The sequence below is a fragment of the Trichechus manatus genome, unplaced genomic scaffold, assembly GCF_000243295.1.
Source record: "Trichechus manatus latirostris isolate Lorelei unplaced genomic scaffold, TriManLat1.0 scaffold00037, whole genome shotgun sequence".
Lineage (NCBI taxonomy): Eukaryota > Metazoa > Chordata > Mammalia > Sirenia > Trichechidae > Trichechus > Trichechus manatus.
In genome coordinates, this window is record NW_004443973.1 from 5,349,234 (window position 1) to 5,373,061 (window position 23,828).

A 23,828-nucleotide genomic window follows, 5' to 3' on the forward strand; every position below is an offset into this window, starting at 1 on the left:
ATGTAGATGTGAGAAAGGGCCTCTCTGGCAAGAGAAATAAGCGTCAGCATTGCCCTTATGAGTTACAGTCAGAATAAAAGCTTGTCAAAGAATGCTTTTAGAGCACACTTTCAGATGTTTGCATGAAAAGCATAAATGTCTGACCTTCATGTTTTTGAGGTTGATGCTGTGGCTCTCTTTTGCAGGGGTTATTAAAAAGTGGGCCTAGAAGTCTCTGGCAAGGCTGAAATTATGATAATAATCCTTTCCATTTGTATATCAGTTTGAGATTTACAAAAAACTTTTACATGTATTATCTCCATGATCTTCCAAATAACCTTCAGATGGAGATAAGACACTTGTTGCTGTCTTTATTTTAAAGGGAAAGGAACAGGTTCAAAGCAGATAAAATGCTTTTGAACTTAGATCTTCTAATTAAAAATCTACTGTTTATTTTTTCTACAACAGCTGCCATTTTGGAATTAGTTATCAAGTGCATACTAAAGCCGAGTGACTTATCCAGTAATAACAAACCAATTTAGCTTTAGAGTTGATGGTAAAAGCTGAACCTCCCTAGTAGGATGTCTCCTTGAATCCTCTGAGCCAGTGTAGTGTGTGAACTTTGAGGAGCAAAGCCCATCTAATGACCATGTATGTTCCAGATGGAATAGAGAATCTTCTGTTGGGGTATCATCACCACCCTAAAGTGACAGTGTGTTCTGTCACTTGGGGTACCTGTGGGTCTTTCACCGTTACAGAGTCTTCTGGGGCCTCCCACTGGTTCCCCATCTACCTCCATGATTAAAACTGAATCCCATGAAATGAAGGAGCAAAATATCACCACCCACATGAAGCATTCTTTGTTCTCAATTTTTTTTTTCTTTATCATGGTGATATTTCCTCTTTCTTTTCAAGATTCTCCCAAATATTTAACTTGTGTGAATTCTCTAGATTTCCTGCTTTCTTCTCCATCAGAGACTTTTAATCATTTCTACTTCTTGCTGCTCCCCGATCTCTCCTAATGGTTTAAACTCCCATGCACAATGATTCTTTTCTCTAGAGAATGCCCCTGAAAGAGCATCCTATTGTAACAATTACCCTCTTTTCCCTGCTGGGCCTTTGAACAACCAATTTTTACTGACAATGAATTTTATCAAAGAAATGAGACAGGATGGGGGGACCTCTGAGCTTGGAGGGATAATTTTATAAATCACATCAATGGAGTACATCAGTCTCTTGAAACATACGTTTACTGAAAGTTTGCAAGTGGTCTATGTTTTCTTCCAAGTGGTTATTGTATAACACTGTTCCTCTAACTTTCTTGGCCCAGTCTCTCACTAACCATCGCTTTGTACAGCAGGGAGACGTTTTAAAGATAAATCCGAATATGGAAGGCTTCCATGGTTATTGTATTGACCTACTAAAAGAACCAGCAAGAAATAAGCAGACAATATTCAATGAAGAAAGCAATAAGGTAAAGGAGACTACTGAGGCTTGTTATTCATTACTTTTGTTTTAAGGTTAGAGTCATTGTGCTCTGCAAAAAACAAAAAAGTAAATTCATGCCTTCTTATCTGTTTCAGTTGAATCTCTCAGTGTAAATGCAATGTGAGTTTTATCTGGTGGTGCAGTGGTTAAGAACTATAGCTGCTAACCAAAAGATCAACGGTTAGAATCCACCAGGTGCTCCTTGGAAACCCTATGGGACAGTTCTACTCTGTCCTGTAGGGTCGCTATGAGTTGAAATCGACTTGATGGCAGCTGGCTTGGTTTTTTTTGTTTGTTTGTTTACTGCTTACTTAGTTCTACTCTCTCCTGTGCTGTTTTGCTCTCAGTCACTCCTTTAAATACTGGAGCTGTAGCATTTCAGATTGGCCTTGGGACAGCCATTCAAAGGCCATAATGTCACTACAGACCATTTCTATTTCCACCATTTCTAGCTGCATTCCCGTTGTTTTTTTCTATTCAATCTCAACTTTAAATTTTACTTCTTCCTTTTTATCATAACGCAAAGCTATCATTTTTATTGTTATACACTATCCATTAGAAAACCTTAGCATATGAAATTTGATTGTATTTTGTTCTCATAGAATCTACCTCTAAGATGATATTTCCAGTCACATGTACTGAAATTTAGAATCCAGCTGAAATATTTAGAGAAATGTTTAAATAACTTTCAAACCTATGCATTTACAGATAAATTAAGTCATGTAGCAAAAACTGCAAATATTCACAAAATGCAAGTGTATCATGCTTTTGAAAATATTATTTAAATCACAACATCCTTATGGATTTTCTGGATAAGTTTTTCACTCTCTAGGCATAGTTGCTGGACTATAATTAGCTCTTGACTTTTTGCTTTGCCAAGTTGCCTGCTCCCAATGTTTCTCTCCTGAGGAGATGAAGGAATAAGCAGAGTCAACATGATTCTCAACTGCCTCCAAAATAATAAAATATACTTCTTGAGACATGAGAGTTTAAAAAAAAAAAAAATCCTCATTTGTTACAGTTAGCCTATAGAAAAAGATTTATAAATCCTTGACGTCAATACAGTTCTTAGGACTTCCTTTTCCACAAGTGAAATCTATGTCAGGGTCTAGTGTGATTATACAACCACCCAGCAGCAACTACCATTAAACACGCCACCCTTTTGTGGTACAGCCTTGAGGCACTTAAACCCAGGTGCTTCTGTAAGGCAAAGGAAAGCTGCCAAAACTTGGTCTTCTTGTTTGACCTTAGCTTTATTTAAAATGGTCTTTGTTTACTCTGATTTTGTTTAAATCAGGGTTTCTCAATCTCGGCACTATTGAGATTTCTTTGCTGTGGGGAAGTATACTGTTCAGTGCAGAATGTTCAGCAGCATCCCTGGCTTCTACCTACTAGATTCCAGTAGCACCTCCCCCTACCAAGTTATAACAACCAAAAATGTCTCCAGACATGTCAGATGTTCACTGGGGAACAAAATCACCCCGATTGAGAACCACTGGTCAAAATAATAAAGAACAACATTAAATGTACCTCCTTTTCTTGACTAAGTTACTAAAGACAAAATTATATCATTTATTTCATTTTATTCTGCACAGTTTTTTCATTGCAAACTAAGCATATTTTCTAAGAACTCAGAAGCAGAAGTTATTACTACCAAAGCAAACCCAGTAAAAATGGGGTTTCTTGCTTCTATTTGTTTTTCTTAGAAAAACAAACAGATTGATTTGTAAAAAAGGTGAAGTTTATTTTCATTGAGAAAGTAACTTTTATTTTAATATAAATTAAACCACACAATAGACTATCAGTCATTGAGAATAAAAGTGAAGGTATATAATTATGGCTGTCAAGAACTCTGGTCAACATCATTTCATGTACATATTCTGGTGCATTTGGCGCAGACAGTAAAATGAAACATCAGCTGTAATCTTCACTTTTAAACAGCTCAATCACATTTACCCTCTTATCGTCTCTATTATTTGTATTGTAGGTCAGATGTAACAATTCCTTGAAACACTATGTGGGCAGGTAACAGGAAACACGAAAAAAAGCTTGTCGGGAAATCACTGTATTCAATTCTGATACCCTTAAATGGTGTTTCTCTTCCTAGGAAAATTATTAGAGTCAGAAAGAATAATTCCACAAAACTACTACAAAAATGTGTTCATCTCAGGAATTGTCTCCTATAAACATCAGGTGCTTCTCATTTTCCTGACCACAAAATACAGCGGATGGAATTAGGCAATTCAGTAAATACAATGTATGTTGTACTGCTAACAGATTAGTGCTAGCATTTTATCCCCACATTGAGCACTGAAGCTAAATCCACAGTAATATCTGAAGACTCCTAAGGTTAAATGGAGGCACAGAGTATTAAGAGAGTTGCCTAAAGTCACGGAACTATTTGGTAGAAGATGAGGGCTTGCAGTGCCGGCATTTAGAGTTATAGAATTTTAGTGCTGGAAGGGACTTAAAAATCATCTGATCAAATCTCATTTTACAGTTGAGGAAACTGAGGCCAAATGAGATTAAATATCTTCCCCACCAAAAATCACAAAAAATTAGTGTCAGAACTGGGCAGGCAGCCCAACTCTCCTGCATTTCAGGCATGTATTATTTTTTTTTTCCTAGAAGACCAAACGAGAACTCCAAGAAACTGCTGCGTATAAATAAGCTGTTTTGTAATCATACTGCCCCTTTCCATTTCAGCTATTTAAGTAATAGTTAATAAGGCAAAAGCATGAAAAGTACTTTATACCAAACAGTTCAGTAGAGTCTAGTCATACTGGATAAGGACAGTCCCTGGACTCTCTGCCATTAATCCTATTCAACTGGGAGGTGAATTCTGGGCTGGAGAAGATGTTCTTGAGACATTTGCCTTGGGAAAATTGGGAAGGGGTACAAAGTATTGTTCTTCACCACATTTCTGTTCTCTTCTCTTTAATCTTGTCTACCCCAAGTGCCCAAAGATACCAAGTCACCTCTTGGCTTTCCAAAGCCCCCTCTAAGGGCCTTCCCCAGAAATGCCATTTATACATCAGGCCCCAGGCTTGGTATTTTTCTTTCTCTAAGTCCCACTTATCAGCATTAAATTTTGTGTATCCCAGGGCAAGACTATCTGTTGTGGACATATTTTGGAAGGTCACATCTTGTGCTGTCCCTTCAAATTTATAACATAGGTAGCCCCCTGATTTTTGTACTTTGAAAATTTGTTCTACCCAATTAGCTGGATGCATGTAGAACACCATTAAATTCTGCCCTGCCAGACACTTTGTCTGCAGTCATGGTGATGATTGTAAATCGAAGTGATGGAAATGAAAGTTCAGAGATCTTAACAGAGATAAGACCTGAAGCTATAGATTTAGGATTAACTAAAAGTTAATTAACCATTAAATATGAAAATGGGTGAGATATTTGAGGGAAAAAGAATATAAAGAAGATTATTAAAGGGCTTAAAGATAAGACCATAGGTCATTCATATTTAGAAAGTGGAAAAAGAAAAAGGAATCAACAAAAAAGACAAAGATCAAAGACTTAAATATAAAACCTAAAACGATAAATATCATGGAAGAAAAAATAGGGACAATGTTAGGGGCCCTCATACATGACATAAATTCAGTACAAACCATAACTAACAACTGGAAGCTCCTAAAAACTAAACACTTATGTTCATCAAAAGACTTCACCAAAAGAATAAAAAGAGAACCTGCCAACTGGGAAAAAATTTTCAGCTATGATACAACTGACAAGGGTCTAATCTCTAAAATCTGTAGAATACTTCAACACCTCAATAACAAAAAGACAAATACTCCAATTAAAAAATGGGCAAAGCATATGAACAGACAGTCACCAAAGAAGACATTCAGGCAGCTAACAGACATATAAGGAAATGTTTGTGGTCATTAGCCATTAGAGAAAAGCAAATCAAAATTACAATGAGATAGCATCTCATCCCAACATTACTGGCACTAATCAAAAAAACAGAAAATAACAAATGTTGGAGAGGTTGCAGGGATATTGGAATTCTTATACACTGTTGGTGGAAATGTAAAATGGTACAACCACTATGGAAAACGATATGGCACTTCCTTAAAAAGCTAGAAGTACAAATACCACGTGATCCAGCAATCCCACTGCTAGGAATATACCCTAGAGAAATAAGAGCCATCCCAAGAGTAGACTTATGCACACCCATCTTCAATGCAGCATTATTCACATTAGCAAAAAATGGAAACAACCTAAGTGCCCATCAACAGATCAATGAATAAACAAATTATGGTACATACACACAATGGAATACTACTATGCAATAATAAAGAACAATGATGAATCTGTGAAACATTTCACAACATGGATGAATCTGGAGGGTATTATGCTGAGTGAAATAAGTCAATCACAAAAGGACAAATATTATATGAGACCACTATTATGAAAACCCAAGAAAAGGTTTATACACAGAATGAAACAACCTTTGATGGTTACAATGAAGGGAAGGGGTAGGGAGGGGAAATCACTTAACTAGATGGTAGAAAACTGTTAACTTTGGTAAAGGAAAAGACAACACACAGCCTAGGGGAAGTCAGCACAGCTTGACCAAAGCAAAGTCATAGAAGCTTCCTAGACACATCCAAACACCTTGAGGGACCAAGTTACTGGGGCTGAGGACTGGGGACCATGGTCTCAGGGGACACCTAGATCAATTGGCATAACACAGTTCATAAAGAAAATGTTCTGCACACTAATTTGGTGAGTTGCATCTGAGTCTTAAATGCTTGCAAGTGCCCATCTAAGATACATCTATTGGTCCCATTCCATCCAGAGCAAAAGAGAATGAAGAAAATCAAAGACAGAAGGAAAATATTAGTCCAAAGGACTAATGGACCACATGAACCATCGCCTCCACCAGCCTGAGCCCAGAAGATCTAGATGGTGCCAGCTACCACCACTGGCTGCTCTGACAGGGATCACAAAGAGGATCCCAGACAGAGAAGGAAAAAAATGTAGAAGAAAATTAAAATTCACAAAAAAGACCAGACTTACTGATCTGACAAAGACTAGAAGAACCCCCAAGACTATGGCCCCCAGATACCCTGCTAACTCAGAACTGAAGCCACTCTCGAAGTCCACCTTTCAGCCAAAAGTTAGACAGGCCTATAAAACAAACAGTAACACGTGTGAGAAACATATTTCTTAGTTCAGTCAAGTACAGGAGACCAAATGGGCAACATCTGCCCAAAAGCAAAGACGAGAAGACAGGAAGGGACAGGAAAACTGGACGAACAGACACGAGGGACCTGGGGTATAAAGGGAAAGGGAGAGAATGCTAACACATTGCAGAAATTCAACCAATGTCACAAAACAATTTGTGTGTAAATTTTTGAAGGAGAACTAATTTGCCCTGTAAACTTTAACCTAAAGCGCAATAAAATAAAATTTAAAAAAAAAAACAGAACTGAGAGGGGGAAAAAAAAAAAGACAAAGAGGAGACAAAGATACAAAAGAAACAAATTGAGAGCCAAGCTGTGTTTTGGTGAATTTGATCAGAGTTTCCCAGCCTTTTGCCAGAACTCTCATCAGACTGATGGAAAGATTTCCTGCCTGTGCTGAGATAAATGGATTTTTTTTTTTCCTGGAAACACACACGTGTGTTTTTGGTTTTTTGTTTTCATTCACAGTAAAGATTTTTTGTGGTATGGAAATATGGGGAAAAAGTTGGTATGTGTGAATGTTTGGATACCATTTTCATAAAGGAAAACTAAGTAGGTGTAGGAAACTATAGCTCAGTGATCTTGAAAAGGAATTTCGGTAAAATTTAATATGACTTAATAAAAATTAAAAGCTTATGTGCATTTGGGGATAAAGGCAGAAGTGACCGGAGCCAACATGGATTTACTCAGAAAAATTTGTATTAAACTCACCTTATTTTCCTTGCCGAGGTGGTTATTCAAGGGGTAGCTCTAGGTTAGTGTCACCGGCATAATTTATGATGATTTCAGGAAGTTATTTGATAAACACACTTAGATATCTCTCTAATGATAAGTGGAGAAATGTGAACTGAATGAGAATTTGGTTGGATAATGATTGTACCCGAGTATTAAGTAATTCATCATTGTCAACCTGGAAGAACATCTACCTTGAGAAGACACCTAGCTTTGTCCTAAATTCTGCAGTGTTCAACATTTTTATCAATGGTATTAATGGACAGAAAATATGATGAGCAAAATTACAGACAAAACTGAAATAATTTCTATGGTTGGCAGTAAAGAATCTAGTTCAAGATTTCAAAAGACTATAAAATGGACTGGTACTAAAACACTTAAATTTAACAAAGATGTATTTTTAAAACTCTCAGTCCTGTCTTTAAAAATTAACTATCCAAATATAAGAGAGGAGACAGGAAATTTTAGCTGAAACTAAAAATTCAGTGTGAATCAATGGTCTGATGTGGATCTTAATGAAATAAACAAAAAAAGAACTACTATAATCACTTTAATAAAATATGTCTTGTAGATCAAGGATATGACGATTCCACTGACTACTTCACGTGTGGAAAGTAAATTAATTCTGAAAACAGACATATTTGGTGGGGGAGCATTAATATGTTGAGATGTTTCCAGAAAAAGATTTGAGAAAACTGCTTCTCTCCTAGAACTCTGTAGAAATTATCTGGTAGTGTTATTTTCTGTGGAAAGTATTTTTCTATTTTAGGAATTGTAGAGAGTGAAGAAAATATATCCTTGGATTCCCTACCTGAATATGGCACCACTGAAAGTAAGACACAGGAGTCAGGAATGAGTAACCAGTAAGAGCTGGATTGGCGGATGGGGCTTATGGCTTCTCTACTGGGTTTCCTAAGATTTCATCTCTGATTTAGCTGAATATGCCCATCCAGCCACTTGAGTGTTCAGCTAAGCATCTACAGGCTTCCCCTACAGGTCCTCTTTATGTCCTAGAGCCAACCTGAATGTACCCATTTGATGGGAGGCAGACCAGAAGAGAGGGCCTCAGAGTGACTGAACTGAACCTGCTCAGTTCCTTTTTCAAAACCCTCCATTTTAGGTAAATTCATTCCTCTCCAGTGAGGAGTTAGGAGCAGGAAGAGAGGCCTGGACTTTTATTCAGGGTTGTCTCCTAAACTTGTTATAAATTCTCAAGACAATTTTTAAATATTATTTATTCTCTGGAGAGGCATAGGTTACCTGAAGAAGTCATCAAGGAGTTCCCTGTGGATGGCCTTCAGATCAATAAATGTCCATCTCCTGATCCCCTTTGAAGGAGCTGATAGCGCAGTAAGAGTTGGCCCTCCCAGAAGATGACCAGGATGATGAAAGTTTCGAGAGTCAAAGCAGAATAGGACCTGGGAACATTTAGTACAAAGAAAGAGACTCAGAGGATGTGGGATAGATTCTCCAAATAGTTAAAGGGCTGTTACATGAGAGAGCAGTTGGACATATTCTGTCATTCCAGGAGGCTGATTAAGATCCGTTTGTGGAAACTGCAGGCAGATCTTTGCTAAATACAGGATAAGTAAAGAATACAAGAATAAAATTATTCTCAAAGAGAGCACCTTTTCAGGCAAAGTGCACAAATACAGGCTGCCAGAAATGATGTACAGGAGATTCTTAGACTGAGCAGAAGGATGGATCAAAGTACTTCTGAGGAGAATAAACATTCTCCTTTCAGGAAGAGATGAACAGAGGCAGAGCTGAGCTGTGTTGTGGACAACCAAAGGAAAGAGGGGCATTCCCTACTAGACATAAGTTTATTTAGGTTGTTTGTTTTTTTTTTTTAATGAGAGAGATTTTTAAGAACGTCTGTCTTTGATAACTCAAATTTAAACTTCTAAATGGTTGAAAGAAACCGTTTTCTCTCAACTGAGTTAACTCTTTGTCTGAGGAAAAATCATCTCGGTGGGATAGGAGAAGGAGCATTGTTTTGTTTTTGCCTCTACCCTTTTAAACCTAGAAACACATTTATTGACTCAGAAACCACTTATATATCAAGAGCAAGACTATGGACTTAAAAAAAAAAAAGCAAAGAAATTAAAGTCAGTGTTAGACAGTGTAAGACTTTCTTATGTGTATGAAGTAACTACAGGACAAAAACTAGTGCGTGCTAAGTAAGTAAAAATGTACCCCAAGTGCTAAGGAAAGGCAAAGAAAGGAGGAAATATAAAACAAGCAGGTTGGGATAAATGAGATCCCTTTCAGCTACAATGTTCTTTTGATTACATGCCAGAATGGGTATTTGCGGGTCTTCTTAACGCCGAGATTGTCATGGATTAGTGGAGAGGAAGACTAGGACAGAGTAAGCTGGAGGAGACGTACTGCTATCCACGGCTCCTAGCATGATCACATCCCACACAGGACAGAAAAATAAGTGGCAGGTGTTTTTCCATTGTATCTTGATGTATTCTCTTGAGAAAGGCCATAACATATGATTGTTTAACTATCTACCTCCCCCATTAAGCTATCATTTCAATGAGGGCAAAGACTGCATCTATATTTACTCACCATTGTATCTCTCTAGTGCCTAGCATGGGAGATGTTCAATAAATATTTTTTCAAAGTAAGAATAGAACTAAGGGGTTTTAAGAAAATATAATCAATCATTAAGAATGGCTTTTTTGAGAGAGCAGAGGGGTTATTCTGGAAGCGTCCACTAATAAGGAGGTTTCTGGCGTTTAGGAACTCTGTGTTCACATAGAGTGTAGTCAAATAAAATGCCCAGTAAAACAGGGGACTCCTCAGATCATAGTTTTAAAAGGCATTGACCCAGTCCAATCTTTTCTCTACAGATGAAACTAGGTCTTTCTGTCTTCTATTTTACAAGGCCTATCATATTTCACTCACAGAGTCAAGGTCAGTTTAATGATTCCTTAGTTGTGGATGGGAATGTACCCAGGTTAGACAGACAGATGGTTTCAAGTTCCATGGTCCTTGTGCCAGGGCCCTAAGCTTTAACTCGCTGTAGAGCTGTCGCAAGTTGTCTCTCTGAAGCTGAGTTTCTCTCTAATCAGAACCTGGGAAAAGAAAAATGAATGACTAACTCGAACCTTTGGCTTTTCTCTTTTGAAGGGCCAGGCGCAAGTGGCAGATATTTTGGCCATCAACGGAACAGGGGAGGATCAGCCTCCACAGGACCTAAAGCGGCAGGCCTCTGCCAAAGAGTGTGGCATCCAGGGCCTGCTCCTGCCTGAAGACATGCTTTCGGGCGAGGAATATGAGTGTGTCTCACCTGATGACATCTCCTTGCCTCCACTCCCAGGAAGCCCCGAATCCCTCCTGGCACCATCTGACATGGAGGTGGAGGAGCCTCCTAGCTCCTCCTCCCTCAGCCTTTATCTAAGCAGCCTCAGGATGCAGACTGAGACCAGCAGTCCAGAGGAGGCCCAGGAACCTGTTTTGCCACCACCTGTGGCTTTTGCTGATGCATGCCATGATAAGAGAGAAACATTTTCAAGTCATTTTGAGAGGCCTTATCCCCAACTCAAAGCTGAGGCCCTATTAACCTCCCGGGGATTTCTGGAAAACAATACTGCCTTCTGCAGAATCAGTGCTAAACCGCCAGAGAGCATGCTGAGTGAAGTGCATGAGAGAGCTTTACAACAGCACCCTCAGGCTCAGGGAAGCTTGCTAGGAACACAGGAGAAAATGCATGCTGGTAATAACGTCACTAAAACCCGAGACAGGCTGCATGCTTCCCCTGGTGCCTCCTCAGGCCTCAGGTTTCAATCAGACAGCAGCCGGGGCTATCAGAGGCTGGTGGTTCCCCGAGAGGAGATTAAATGTACATCAACAAAGAACAGCGTGGTCAGCCTAGCTGGCCAGGCACCTAATTTCTCCAGGCTCCTGTCTAATGTCACTGTCACGGAAGGTTCTCCAGTAACTTTGGAAGTTGAAGTAACAGGATTTCCAGAGCCTACACTGACATGGTGGGTAGCCTATAACGACAAACCGTAGAACAGAAACAAATTGAGTCACTGAGGAAATCTGTGGGCACTAACTTAAAAATTTAGGGCTAGCTGATTACTATTCTACTACACTGTGGTTCTGCATGATTCAATCTCACATCAACCCCCAACTCTCATTTTAGAAACAGCATGGCTAATATGCTTAAGGAAAAAAGTAACCATATAAAATTATAATTTAACAAACTCTGAAAGCACTGCAAGTGAGTTGAGCTTTTTTTTTCTCCCAGTTTAACATTCCACATTTCTAAAAATTAGACACTGAAATTCTTTCCTATTGTCCGTTTCCACATAAGCATGAAATTTTCTTGGTTTAACATCCCTTATTCAATTAAAAACATTAGATTTTGGCTTTTTCCCTTTCCTGTCATTTATTTACTTCATTTTTTCCCTCTTCCCCAGCAGAGTCACACGTGCCACCTTTGTAATGTTTGGTTGTTTTACTAAGATTTCTTTTTATAAGTTTCTTCAGTGTGAAAGGTGGAATAAAAATCTTTCATAGTTGCCCCAGGTGACAGGTAATAAACTCATTTTGAAAGGTGCTGTAATAACTGAGCTGTGAACCATATTATTTCACTCTGGAGACATTTTTGTTTTGTTTTTTAAAACCTATTTGTTTTAGAAAAAGTAAAGTGCAGAATACAGGTTTTGAATAACCTAATGCTGATAACAGTAAAAGCAGTCCTAACTTTCTCAAGATGTGGGTTGCTTTAAATATTTAGAAATTTTTTATCCTTAACTAGATTTATTTTGAGGACAAAGTGACAAATATGTGAGAGAAAGTTTATACTTATAAACTAATATAAGTGAAATAGCATTTACCATATTTTTACACAAATAACGCACCCTCCCCCTTGAGGTATTTTCATAAGCATGCTATGCATATTACAAAAATACCTCTGGTGGGGGAGAGCACGGTTGGCAAACAAACATAGAAGACACACAGTATTTGCATGAAAATATGGTATTTATCATAACATTTCAGTAGACATGAAATCAACAGTTTCAATGATTGTGTGTGCCCATTGATGGTACTTGCAGTGTGAACCTGTTATCTATAGTGCTTATGAGAAAACTTGGGTTTCTCAGATTATTGAAAGAAACTATACTTGTCCTGATAGTGCAGCCATTTATGCTTTTGTTTTATTTTGTGGTTTTTACAATTGCATGTTTTTTACAAGTCTGAAATTTCATGTTTATGAATATAAAAGGTATTTAATTCATCATTAAATATCAGTTCACCCCACGGAGAAATGTTGTCTGAGGTTTTCCTTGTTTTGTCCACACAATAAATAACTTGTTTAGTATATATCAAAGAACCAAGACTATTGCAACATTGAGAAAAAAAATTTTTTCCAACAGATTCACAACAATTTTGCTCAGTTAACAACTGATAAGCTATCAGGCAGTCATACATTCTTAGGACACTCAGAAAAGGCAAATTTATTGCTTACTGTATTTTTACGCAAATAACGTGTGCCTTCTACATTTGTTTGCAAGCTGCTTCCCCGCCCACCCCCCCACCGTGAGGTATTTTTGTAAGTGCACTATGCTAATTTTTTACGAAAACCTGAAAAACTAAACCCGTTGCTGTAGAGTAGATTGCAACTCATAGTGACCCTATAGGACAGAGTAGAACTGCCCCATAGGATTTCCAGGAAGCGGCTGATGGGTTCAGACTGCCAACCTTTAGGTTAACAGCTGAACACTTAACCACTGTGCCACCAGGGGCATAGTGGCAGTTTACGAAAATACCTCGCAGTAGGGAGGGAGTGGCTGGCAGATAAACATAGAAGGTGTGCGTTATTTGCATAAAAATACAGTAGGTAAGGGGAGCAGATAATAATTCAGGTTTTCTGTCACTTTTTGTCTGGAAAAACTTAGAATACAAATAAATAAAGAAGAATTTAGAATAAACAAAATGAACAATTAGCTGCTTTATAAAAAGATGCAGCTAAGTGTTCATTTTCATAGGAAACTTTGAGAAACATGTCATTCAACAGTAATAATCCAATTGTAAAGATGCCTTTTATAATTAGAGATCATTTTCTTTTTCTAATGAAATTAATTCATAAAAATTAAATGAACTCATTTCACCAGAAAATGATGTGTAAGTTTCTTATATAAAATAGTAATTTTTGTTCTCAAGTGGATCTTTTGGCATGAATGTGATGGGCAGATGAGTCTCACTCCAACACAGATTCCAAGAAGGAGTCACAAGCTGTTGTTCCATAGAACAGTGAGTGAAGCAGGCCAAATATGAGGGCTCCATTTCCCACTCTAAGTAATTGTTGCCATGAGGGAATGGTAGCCCAGTGTGGTCAGATGGTCTGGTTTCTCCAGAGAAGCTGGATATCTGAATTTTCATAAGCAGTATTGCAATTGTCAAATGTTGTCCAAAAATTAAGTGTTTTAAAAACCTGGTCTGAGCCAATCAGAACATCTCTCTGGCTACCAGTTGTCAATCTCTGCTTGAAAGATAAACAGCCACATTAGAATTTTGTATAGCTGCAAAGTTCCTAATAGAGAGCATTACAGTGGCAGGAGCCCTGGTGTTATAGTGGTTAAGCACTTGGCTGCTAACCAGAAGGTCAGTGGTTAGAACCCATCAGCTGCTCCGTGGGAGAAAGACGTGATAGTCTGCTTCCATAAAGATTTACAGCCTTGGAAACCCTATGGAGCAATTTTACTCTGTCCTATAGGGTCACTATGAGTCGTAATTGACTTGAAGGCAACGTTGTTGTTTTTTTTGTTTTTAACAGTGGCAATGGGCCTATTTGCAGTGGTTTTTAGAACTTGGATATGATATCAATAAACAGTGACCTGACTTTAAATACTGACTCTCTGCTTCAGGTACAAGAAGGGCCAGGAATTGTCTGCAGATGGGCACTTACAGGTTTTACACAAGGAGACAAAGCATTCAGTGTTCATTCCGAAGGCATGTGAGGCAGATGCAGGCCTCTATGTGGCTCGGGCCCAAAACTCTAGTGGCACTCTCTCTTCCAGTGTCTTCCTCCATGTGACAGGTAACCGCAGGCCACCAATCGCAAGAATAAATTGGATAACACTATGTGTCATTTATGTTAGTGTGTCTTTAATGTACTGGCTACTCACACAGTAACTGGTATTGGCACTGATGGACGTCATTCTCAGGAGCCCAAAGGACAATACAGTTGTCTATTTTCCTGAACCTCTCACAAAGCATCCTCTGTCAAGTGTACCTCCACTCTGTCCATATTGCTAATGTGGCTAATACCACTGCTTGGTAAAATAATAGAATTTTCTTTAGTGATTTAATGTATTTGAGGAGCTTGGTAAATTATTTTCAGTGGATGAGGATATATTTTTGTACTCAAGAAAGAGATGTGTTCAGTATAATACACAGTAAAATTATGCCATATTTATTCCCTTCTAAAGAGAATTTAAAGACCTGTAGTTCAAGTCTCACACCATCATACAGATGTGAGTTAAATTTCAATTCCATTTGTTTGATAATTTATTTTTAATTATACTTGCAAACATCTCTTTGTAGGGAATAACAGTAGAAATATTTAACTGAAGTTGTAATTTTCATTATTGCATAAGCTATTGTTTAATTTTGATATTCATATCTTGATCTCATTTATTGAAATTCATTTTATATAGTTTGAACATAGACTACATTCCTGAGTCTGAGGATATCGCTATAAATAATCATTTCTCATGTTGATCTCATGGGTTTGACATTGGAGAATAGATGTGCTGTCAACTTTAAGTGGAGTTTCAAACTTCCATCAGCTCTGCATGTCATAGAGCAGGATGGAACACAGGCTATGGTAATGGACCAACTTTACTCCTGTCATTGCTTTGACGTGTTTTAGGTGCCATATATATGACTACAACAAGGTACAGTTTCTAATCTCTATTCTGCCGCTGACCATTTTTGCAGCCTGTGGTAAGGCATGTCAGTGCCTTAGTTTCCCATCTGCAAATGGGTTCATCATCTACCCCTCGGGTAACTGAGTTTTCACTGGCTGTCTCGTCAAAATCTGGGAAATGGAAAGCACTCTATGAAGACTAAGGGTAATTATATTGTTTTGTGTAATTCATCATCACACCTGCTTCCTGCCCATTATTTCTCTCTGCGATGCTGTTTCTTAAGAATATTAAATTCAAGGAGTGGTGTTAATATGTGATTTCTAACTAGTCCCATGGGGGGAGGGGAGATGATGTTTTACTAATTGGAGATTAAATTCCTTTTTAATTTCTTAAGACTAAGTACTTTTCAGAGATTTGAAATTAAACTCAGGAGGATATACTTAGAATGTTCAAGAAAAAAAGTATGTAATAAGATGATTTAAGATGAATTCTACCCTTCTCATCATTATCATTGTAATAATGAAGAGTGTTCTATGCCTTTTTGAAATTTATTATTCAGAAAAGAGGATCATCTTTTTGATTCCTTTTAAAAATCAGCATGAATAAGAGGGGCATTTGTTTTTCAAATTTTACACATAGTCTTGTCATGCTAGGGCAAAATCTTTAGTTGAAAGAATAATTCATTACAGATTTTTGATGAAGGGAAGGAATTAATTATGTTGCTGGAAGACTGTCTACAAATAATCAAAATATTTAAATGTAATATATTCAAGTCGATATTAAAAAGTTACTGAATGTTATCTGAAGATGTGAAATGTGTAGTCAAGTAAAAAGTTGGCATATTTTTCTTGTGCTGCATATTCAATTTTATTAATTTTTTCTCTTAATTTTATTCCAAATTTTAACAGAAATCTATTAAAAATTTATATATCCTAGAGAACTTAGAGTCTCTTAACTCTCCTATTCTTTTTGTCCAGTTACAAATATTTTATGTATCTTGCCTAACTGCTATTGCCCATGTTGATGCTAAAGAGTAAAACCGATTCATGTCCAAAGTGGGCAGGCATGACCAGGTAACAAATTCTCTCTTGTCCCACTGTCTATCCTTAGCTTGTTATTCTGGTGCATCTCCCTCCTCATTTTGTCAGTTTGGCTGGATTAGTGGTTTGGAGTTATCAGGGAATTGCTGGTTTGCTTTACCTGTTGTATGCTAGTTTTCGGGAACAGAATGGGATATACAGTAAAAATCGGGAAAACCGGAACCAATGTAAGGTGGAAACCTGTCAAAGAAGGAAAACTTAAGTATTTTCCACTGATATAGAGGATAGAAGAGTGGTAAGACACACCCTGTTAGAGGCAAAAACTTACCCAGAGAAACAAGGCAGTCCCATCGAGTTCTGGCTGTCACAGGTTTCACTGGACGTACATACATGGTTCATGACGAAAAAGGCATGTAAAGTCCCCAGAAAAAGACAAGGCTGGTGTATTTTCAGAAAGACTGATTCCTGGAATGTTGAATTAGGGACCAGAGAGATAGAAGGCTAGAAGGTTTTATGAGGTAGATGGGTAATTAAGACTCTGTTAACTGGTAAAGAAGAAACCTGGGTATTATCCAGAGATTAAAAAACAGTCAAGATTGACTTTAGTGCTTGGGGTAATGAAAACTGATGAAGGAATTAAGCAATATACCCAAATAGAGGGAAGCCAGAGAGGAGAGATGTTCAGAGGCCCCAAGGAATTGACCAAGGGGGACATTATATGCTCCTTATGGGGTATATATAGACCAGGCATTCCACCCTGTCTATTCCTTCATAGGTGATCAGAGTGCACAAAGACCTTCATCCACAACTGAATTTGAAGCCAATGTTTTTTGTTCAAAAATGGTTTAAATAGTTAAAGAAGTTTCCTTCTTGTAGAATCTATTATATCTTACTCAATCTTTTTATCATTTTCAAAAAGAAATTGAAATGAAAAGATTTAAAATTATTCAAATATAAGATGTGTGTGTGTATATATATGTATATATATGTAATATATATAATGAGACTGCTTCCTGAATTTTTAAATATCAGCATAGTACTTTTTCCCAATATTTGAGTCTATGTATGAGTGTATACATATATGTATATACTTATATTTGATGTATATATCAAATGTATATAGTTGATATATATATTTTATATATATATCAAGTTGATATATATATTTGATAGATATCAAATATAAGATATATATGTATATCCACATACACATATACATTGACATATATCAAATATATCTATTTAAGAAGCCCTGGTGATGCAGTGGTTAAGCACCCTGCTAACTGCCAAAAGGTCGGTGGTTCAAACCCACCAGCTGCGCTGTGGGAGAAATATGTGGCAGTCTGCTCCCAAAAAGATTACAGCCTTGGAAATGCTATGGGCTGTTCTACTATGTCCTAGAGGGTCTCTATCAATCAGAATTGACTAGATAGCAATGGGTTATACACATTGACATATATATCAAATATAAGATATATATGTATATACACATATGTACATATACCCCCCCACATGCATATATACAGAGCTCACATATTAGAAAAAAAATACTATGCTGATATTTAAGATATAGTTCAGAAAGCTGTCTGTGTATCTATTTATACCTATTCATTCAGACTATTGATTGACTATCTAATAATTCCCACAGCAGTAAAGAATAATTAGCCAGCTACTCAGTTATTCTTCTGGTTACATTTTTAATTTCAAAGACTTAAGAGTGATTTTCATTTTTGCTAGGACTTCTGTCTTGATCAAAGACTTCTCCTTATGAAAACTGAGGTTATTGGTTAAAAATACAAGATCTAGAAAATTCAAATAAATTTCTACTTTAAGGTATATATATGATTCATACCCATTTATTTCTGGAGAAAATTACTGACAGCTTGTAATATCAAAACACTTTTTCACAAGAAAATGAAAATAAAAAGAAAGATTAAAAATTTGTTCAAATATGAGAGTTATCGATATATATATACACTTGACATCTTGAGGTAACACAAATGTGTTTCTGAGCTTCCTTGTAGTCGAGCCAGAATCATTGGGTTTTCCAATTCTAACTGTTCAGTAAAAGAATGTGTAGATATCCAGGGATTCAGTTTTGTTCATGCTCAATTCCAGAAGAAATTTACTGTAAGACTCTTTACATTGAATAGCTGCATATTTTATAGTAACTAAAATATTTGGGAAAAAAAGAAAAAAATAGCAATTTTATTCAATAATGGTAAACATCATTTGAAGTTGTCAAGGATTTCATTCTACTTGTATTAGCAATCAACAGCCATGGAAGCAGCAGTCAAGAAATCAAATGACATTGCACTGGGCAAATCTGTGGCAAAAGACCTCTTTAAAGTGTTTAAATTTCTTTAAACTAGCGCACAAGGCCCTTCACTATTTGGTTTCCCCTCCCCAGCCTCTGTACCATCCCTAACTCCCTGCACTCCAGCCACATTTAACTTCATTTAGATTTCTTTCTTTTCTCCATTCCTACTTTCTGCCTGGAACTCCTTTCTTGCATTCTACATTCTACCTGTCTTCATGTGGCTTAACTCCTGCTTATCCTTCAGGTTCCATTTGAGACACAACATTCCCCAGGAAAGCTCTGACCCATCAAGTCCAGTATAGATGTTCCTGCTATGTGTACTGTCAGTGCCGGGGCTGTGCAGGTCATGTCCCTTAATACACAGCATCAGAATTGTGTGTTTTGAGCGTCTGTCTCCTCTGGCTGAACTGTGAGCTCCTGATTAGCAGATCTGTGAAACCTTGTTCATCTTTGTATTCCCAGTATAGTCATACTCAATATATATTTTTTGAGTTGAATTGTTGAATGTGAACAAAGATAAACCTAGCTTTTTTGGGTGGGGAGTGTAGAGACATGTAAAGAAAGAAATACATATTTGTTTTCTAATTATTCTTCCTTATTACGGACATTAGCCAGTTGGAATCAGGTTGTAGCCATGAAGTATGTACCAAGCACATTCACCTAATTTACAAATGTAACTGAGAACCTTCCAGCTCCTCTGAGCTAGACCCTGATTGAAAATTTAAAGTTAAAAGTAGATATTGACTCCTGTGGTCAAATTAATACTGAGGAGGGCCGAGGAAAGATCCAGGATCATTGAGCCAGCATTTTTAAACAGATGTAATCAGGCATAAATCATCAACTAGTAAGTGTGAAAGTGGGTGCCTCCACTTCTAGTGACTAAGTCAAAACTGCCAAAACCAGAATGTATGTACTTCTTTAGAACACTACATAAATTACCGGTATTTTAGTGTAGCTGGGGCTCAGTAAGCTGATTGTGGACAGATATTTGCAACCAGGATTTCATTCATATTTGTAAATATAAAAAAGCCAAATCGAAGAAGGTAGATTATTTGAATTCCAATGAAGGATAGACTCTTTCTATTTGTCTTTATTTATGACCATTTCTTACTAGAAATTACCATCTGAAGCTTTTGACATTCCTGTTGTATGTACAGTATGTTAAGTATGGCCATGAAATAAATTAGTTAAAACAAAATATCTCCCCCCAGTACGCTCTGACACTGTGTGTGTCGATATAAATGCCAGAGCAAGGCACACTGTTTTCCATTTATAATAAGCAGAATCTTGAGCTGCATCAGAAAGCCAAAAAATTTGCATTCACTAAATGAAACAGTGTCCTGCTTAAAGCAATAACAATTCATTTTCTCTGCTCTCATCACATGAGATTTGAATTTTATCAGCAGGGCATGAATTCCACCTCAAAAATAGAAAGCGCAAAACTTCTAATTTGGCCTTTTTCCATGAATCTCCACACCACAGTTCTTTGTTTTGTTGAGAGTTTATATAACATCATGAACTACTCAAGCCTTGGTGGTGAAGGTTAGATGTGTGACACTACTCCAGATGAGTAAGTCTTTGATTCTGGACTTTGAGTGGTTGGCCAGATAACTCCTCCTTCTGTTCAGTGGCAATTTCATTTATGTTAGGCAGGACCTGGCAAATCCAATTCCTTGGATCTCCTTATTGTACAGTAAGATCAACACCTTACCCTCCTTTAAGAACAAGTGAGCAGAAAGAATTATATAGACAAGAAGTTTTGTGTGCATATATTTCCAGTTTGCACAATAAAACTAAAATCAAAACAAATTTTAACCATAGGAGTAACTGGAAAACATTGATCCAACCTGTGTTTTTGTTGTTGTTGCTCTTTCGTTTTTAACTAGAACAATAACAGTTACATAATCTGAAGTTTTCGATCTGTATTCAGGTGGCCCCCTGCTTTGGCTCTTTTTTCATTTAGAACCCACTTAAATACCAATACTTGTGAAATAACAGCTTCAGAGCTAGGTAATAAAATGCAATAACCTTTTCCTTTGTCATTCAACAACTGTCCTTCATCTTTTTCCAAGAGTTTTATTGATCCAAACAACTGCAAAATGGTATTTTTATCTTATTACATTAGAGTTAAAAATCATATAATGAAATCTTTTGAGGATATAAATTTAAAGGATGTAATGTAAGGGTACATATTTTATCCACCGTGAATAGTCTCTAACCAATATTATTCTAATGATACCAGAAAGCTACCTTTCTTTATAATAAGTATTAAGCAAACCTATACACAAACAAGCTGTTGGAAAACAGGGTCAGCAGGAAATGCAAGACAAAGTAGGAAACCACTTACCCAGCAAGATCAGAAAGGCTAAAATGCCCATCTGCTCCAGAGTGTCCTCTCTAGCAGCTGCTGCCATGCCAACCTGAGAGGACTGCCTATGAGTCATGTTATGGCACCTCCAGAAGGTGCTTCCTAAAATGCATATTTATTCATTGCTTTTACTCTCAAAGGAGAATTGAATCTCATCACATCCTGGCCTCGGTTATCAGATTAAATGAGAATGTTACCCCCTCCAAAAAAATAAGATAAATTCTGGTGAGAAGATGGGATACGAGGTGTTATGGATTGAATTGTGTCCCCCCAAAATGTGTGTCAACTTGGCTAGGCCATGATTCACAGTATTGTGTGATTGTCCACCATTTTGTCATCTGATGTGATTATCCTATGTGTTGTAAATCCTACCTCTATGATGTTAATGAAGCAGAATTAGAGACAGTTATGTTAATGAGGCGGGACTGAATCTACAGGATTAGGTTGTGTCTTAAACCAATCTCTTTTGAGACATAAAAGAGAAAAGCAAGCATAGAGACATAGGGACCTCATTACCACCAAGCAAGAAGAGCCAGGAACATGCATCCTTTGGACCCAGGGTCCCTGCGCTGAAAAACTCCTAGACCAGGAGAAGATTGATGACAAGGACCTTCCTCCACAGCCAACAGAGAGAAAGCCTTCCCCTGGAGCTGGCACCCTGAATTTGGACTTCTAGCCTACTAGACTATGAGAGAATAAACATCTGTTTGTTAAAACCATCCACTTGTGCTATTGCTATTATAGCAGCACTAGATAACTAAGACGTGAGGGAACCTGAGAGATTTGTATGTTGTGCTCCACTTAGGGTGGTGGTTGGGGAAATGTAGGACAGGAAGGATAAAAAATATCCAAACATCAGAGTGAAGAAACTGAGTGTCAGCTTTGGTTTTCATCTTTTCTCTCTGTGAATTTTCTACTGATTCAAGACATGCACATGGGTAGTCCCCTGAGAGGAAGTTAAGGCCACAATTAAAATGTCTCTACATGACAGTTTTTTTACCCATTTAGAGGACTGCACTAGGTTGAATAGTGTCCTTCCAAAATTCATGTCCATCTGGAACCTCAGAATATGACCTAATTTGGAAATAGGGTCTTTGCAGATAGAATTAGTTAAAATAAGGTTATACTGGATTTCGGTAGGCCCTAAATTCGATAACTTGTATCCTTATAAGAAGGCCATGGAAGACACAGATATAGAAGAGATAGACAGGGGAAAAGGCTATGTAATAGCAGAGACACATATTACCAATATCAGAAATGAAAAAGGAGTCATCACTACTGATCCATGGACAGTAAAAGGATAATAAGGGAATACTGTGAACAACTATGCCCACAAATTTGATTACTGATATGAAATGATTCAATTCTTTGAAAGATACAAACTACCAAAGCTCGTACAAGGATAAATCTTGTTGTTAGGTGCCCTCAAGTCAGTTCCAACTCATAGCGACCCTATGCACAACAGAACGATACACTGCCCAGTCCTGTGCCATCCTCACAATCATTCCTATATTTGAGCCTATTGTTGCAGCCACTGTGTCAATCCATCTGATTTGAAGGTCTTCCTCTTTTTCACTGACCCTCCACTTTACCAAGCATGATATCCTTCTCCAGGGACTGGTCCATCTTGATAGATAGCATGGCCAAAGTACATGAGATGAAGTCTTGCCATCCTTGCTTTTAAGGAGCATTCTGGCTGTACTTCTTCCAAGACAGATTTGTTCATTCTCTTAGACATCTTAAATATCCCTATATCTACTAAAGAAATTAACAATTAATTAATTATCTACCAAGAAAGAAAGCACCAGGCCTAGATGGTTTCACTGGTGAATTCAATGAAACATTTAAAGAAGAAATAATAAAAATTCTCCACAATCTGTTTCATAAAATAGAAGCAGAGAGAACACTTCCTAACTCATTCTATGATGTCAGCATTACCTTAATACTAAAGCCAGATAAAGATATTACAAGAAAGGAAAACTACAGACTAATATCTCTCATGAATATAGACACAAAAATCCTGAAAAACAAAATATTATCAAATCAAATAAAACAGTGACTAAGAAGAATTATGCCACACATAAGTGGGATTTGTTCCAGGCATGCAATGCTGATTCAGCATTTGAAAATAAAAGTAATTGATCACATCCACAGGCAAAAGAAAAACCATATGTTAATATCACATATTACAGAAAAAAGCATTTAACAAAAACCAATACCTATTCATGATTTTTTTTAAAAACCTCTCAGAAAACTAGTAATAAAGAAGAACTTCCTCAACTTGATAAAAAAAAAAAACCTATAGCTGACATCATACTTAATAGTAAGAGACTTTCTCCTTAAGATCAGGAACAAAACAAGGGTGTCTGCTCTCACCACTCCTATTCAACGTGTTACTGGAAGTCCTGGCTAGTGCAATAAAACAAGAAAAGGAAATAAAAGTTATGTAAATTGGAAAAGAATAAAACTGTCTTTATTCTTACATGGCATTGTTGTCTATGTAGAAAATCCAAAAGAATCTACAAAAAAAAATCTTATATCTAATAAGTGAATATAACAAGGTTGCAGGATACAAGGTCAATATAAAAGTCTATTACTTTCCTGTATACCAGCAATGAATAAGTAGAATTTGGGGGAAAAAAAGAAATCCAATAGCACCAAAAGCAGAAGGCCTGCAACAACTGCATCCAGGAGAGCATCAGAGAGTTGTCAATAAATGAATCACAGTGAATCAAACATCTTCAGAAGTTATGGCAAAGGTAGGCAACATGAATTTGTCCCTATTCCATAAATTGGTTGCAGTCATTA

The 23,828-nt window shown here is 37.2% G+C and overlaps 1 protein-coding gene across 1 annotated transcript in view; it reads left to right on the plus strand.

Annotated features, from left to right (window-relative positions):
* The window catches only part of CCDC141 (coiled-coil domain containing 141), a 199,312-nt gene extending 184,681 nt beyond the window's left edge, over positions 1-14,631 (plus strand). The window contains exons 21-23 of the mRNA XM_004375579.2: positions 1,337-1,453; positions 10,542-11,398; positions 14,288-14,631. Coding sequence (XP_004375636.1) covers positions 1,337-1,453; positions 10,542-11,398; positions 14,288-14,555 — 1,242 coding nt within the window. The 3' untranslated portion in view covers positions 14,556-14,631. The remainder of the gene's footprint in view (positions 1-1,336; positions 1,454-10,541; positions 11,399-14,287) is intronic.
* The last annotated feature ends 9,197 nt before the right edge of the window (positions 14,632-23,828 follow it).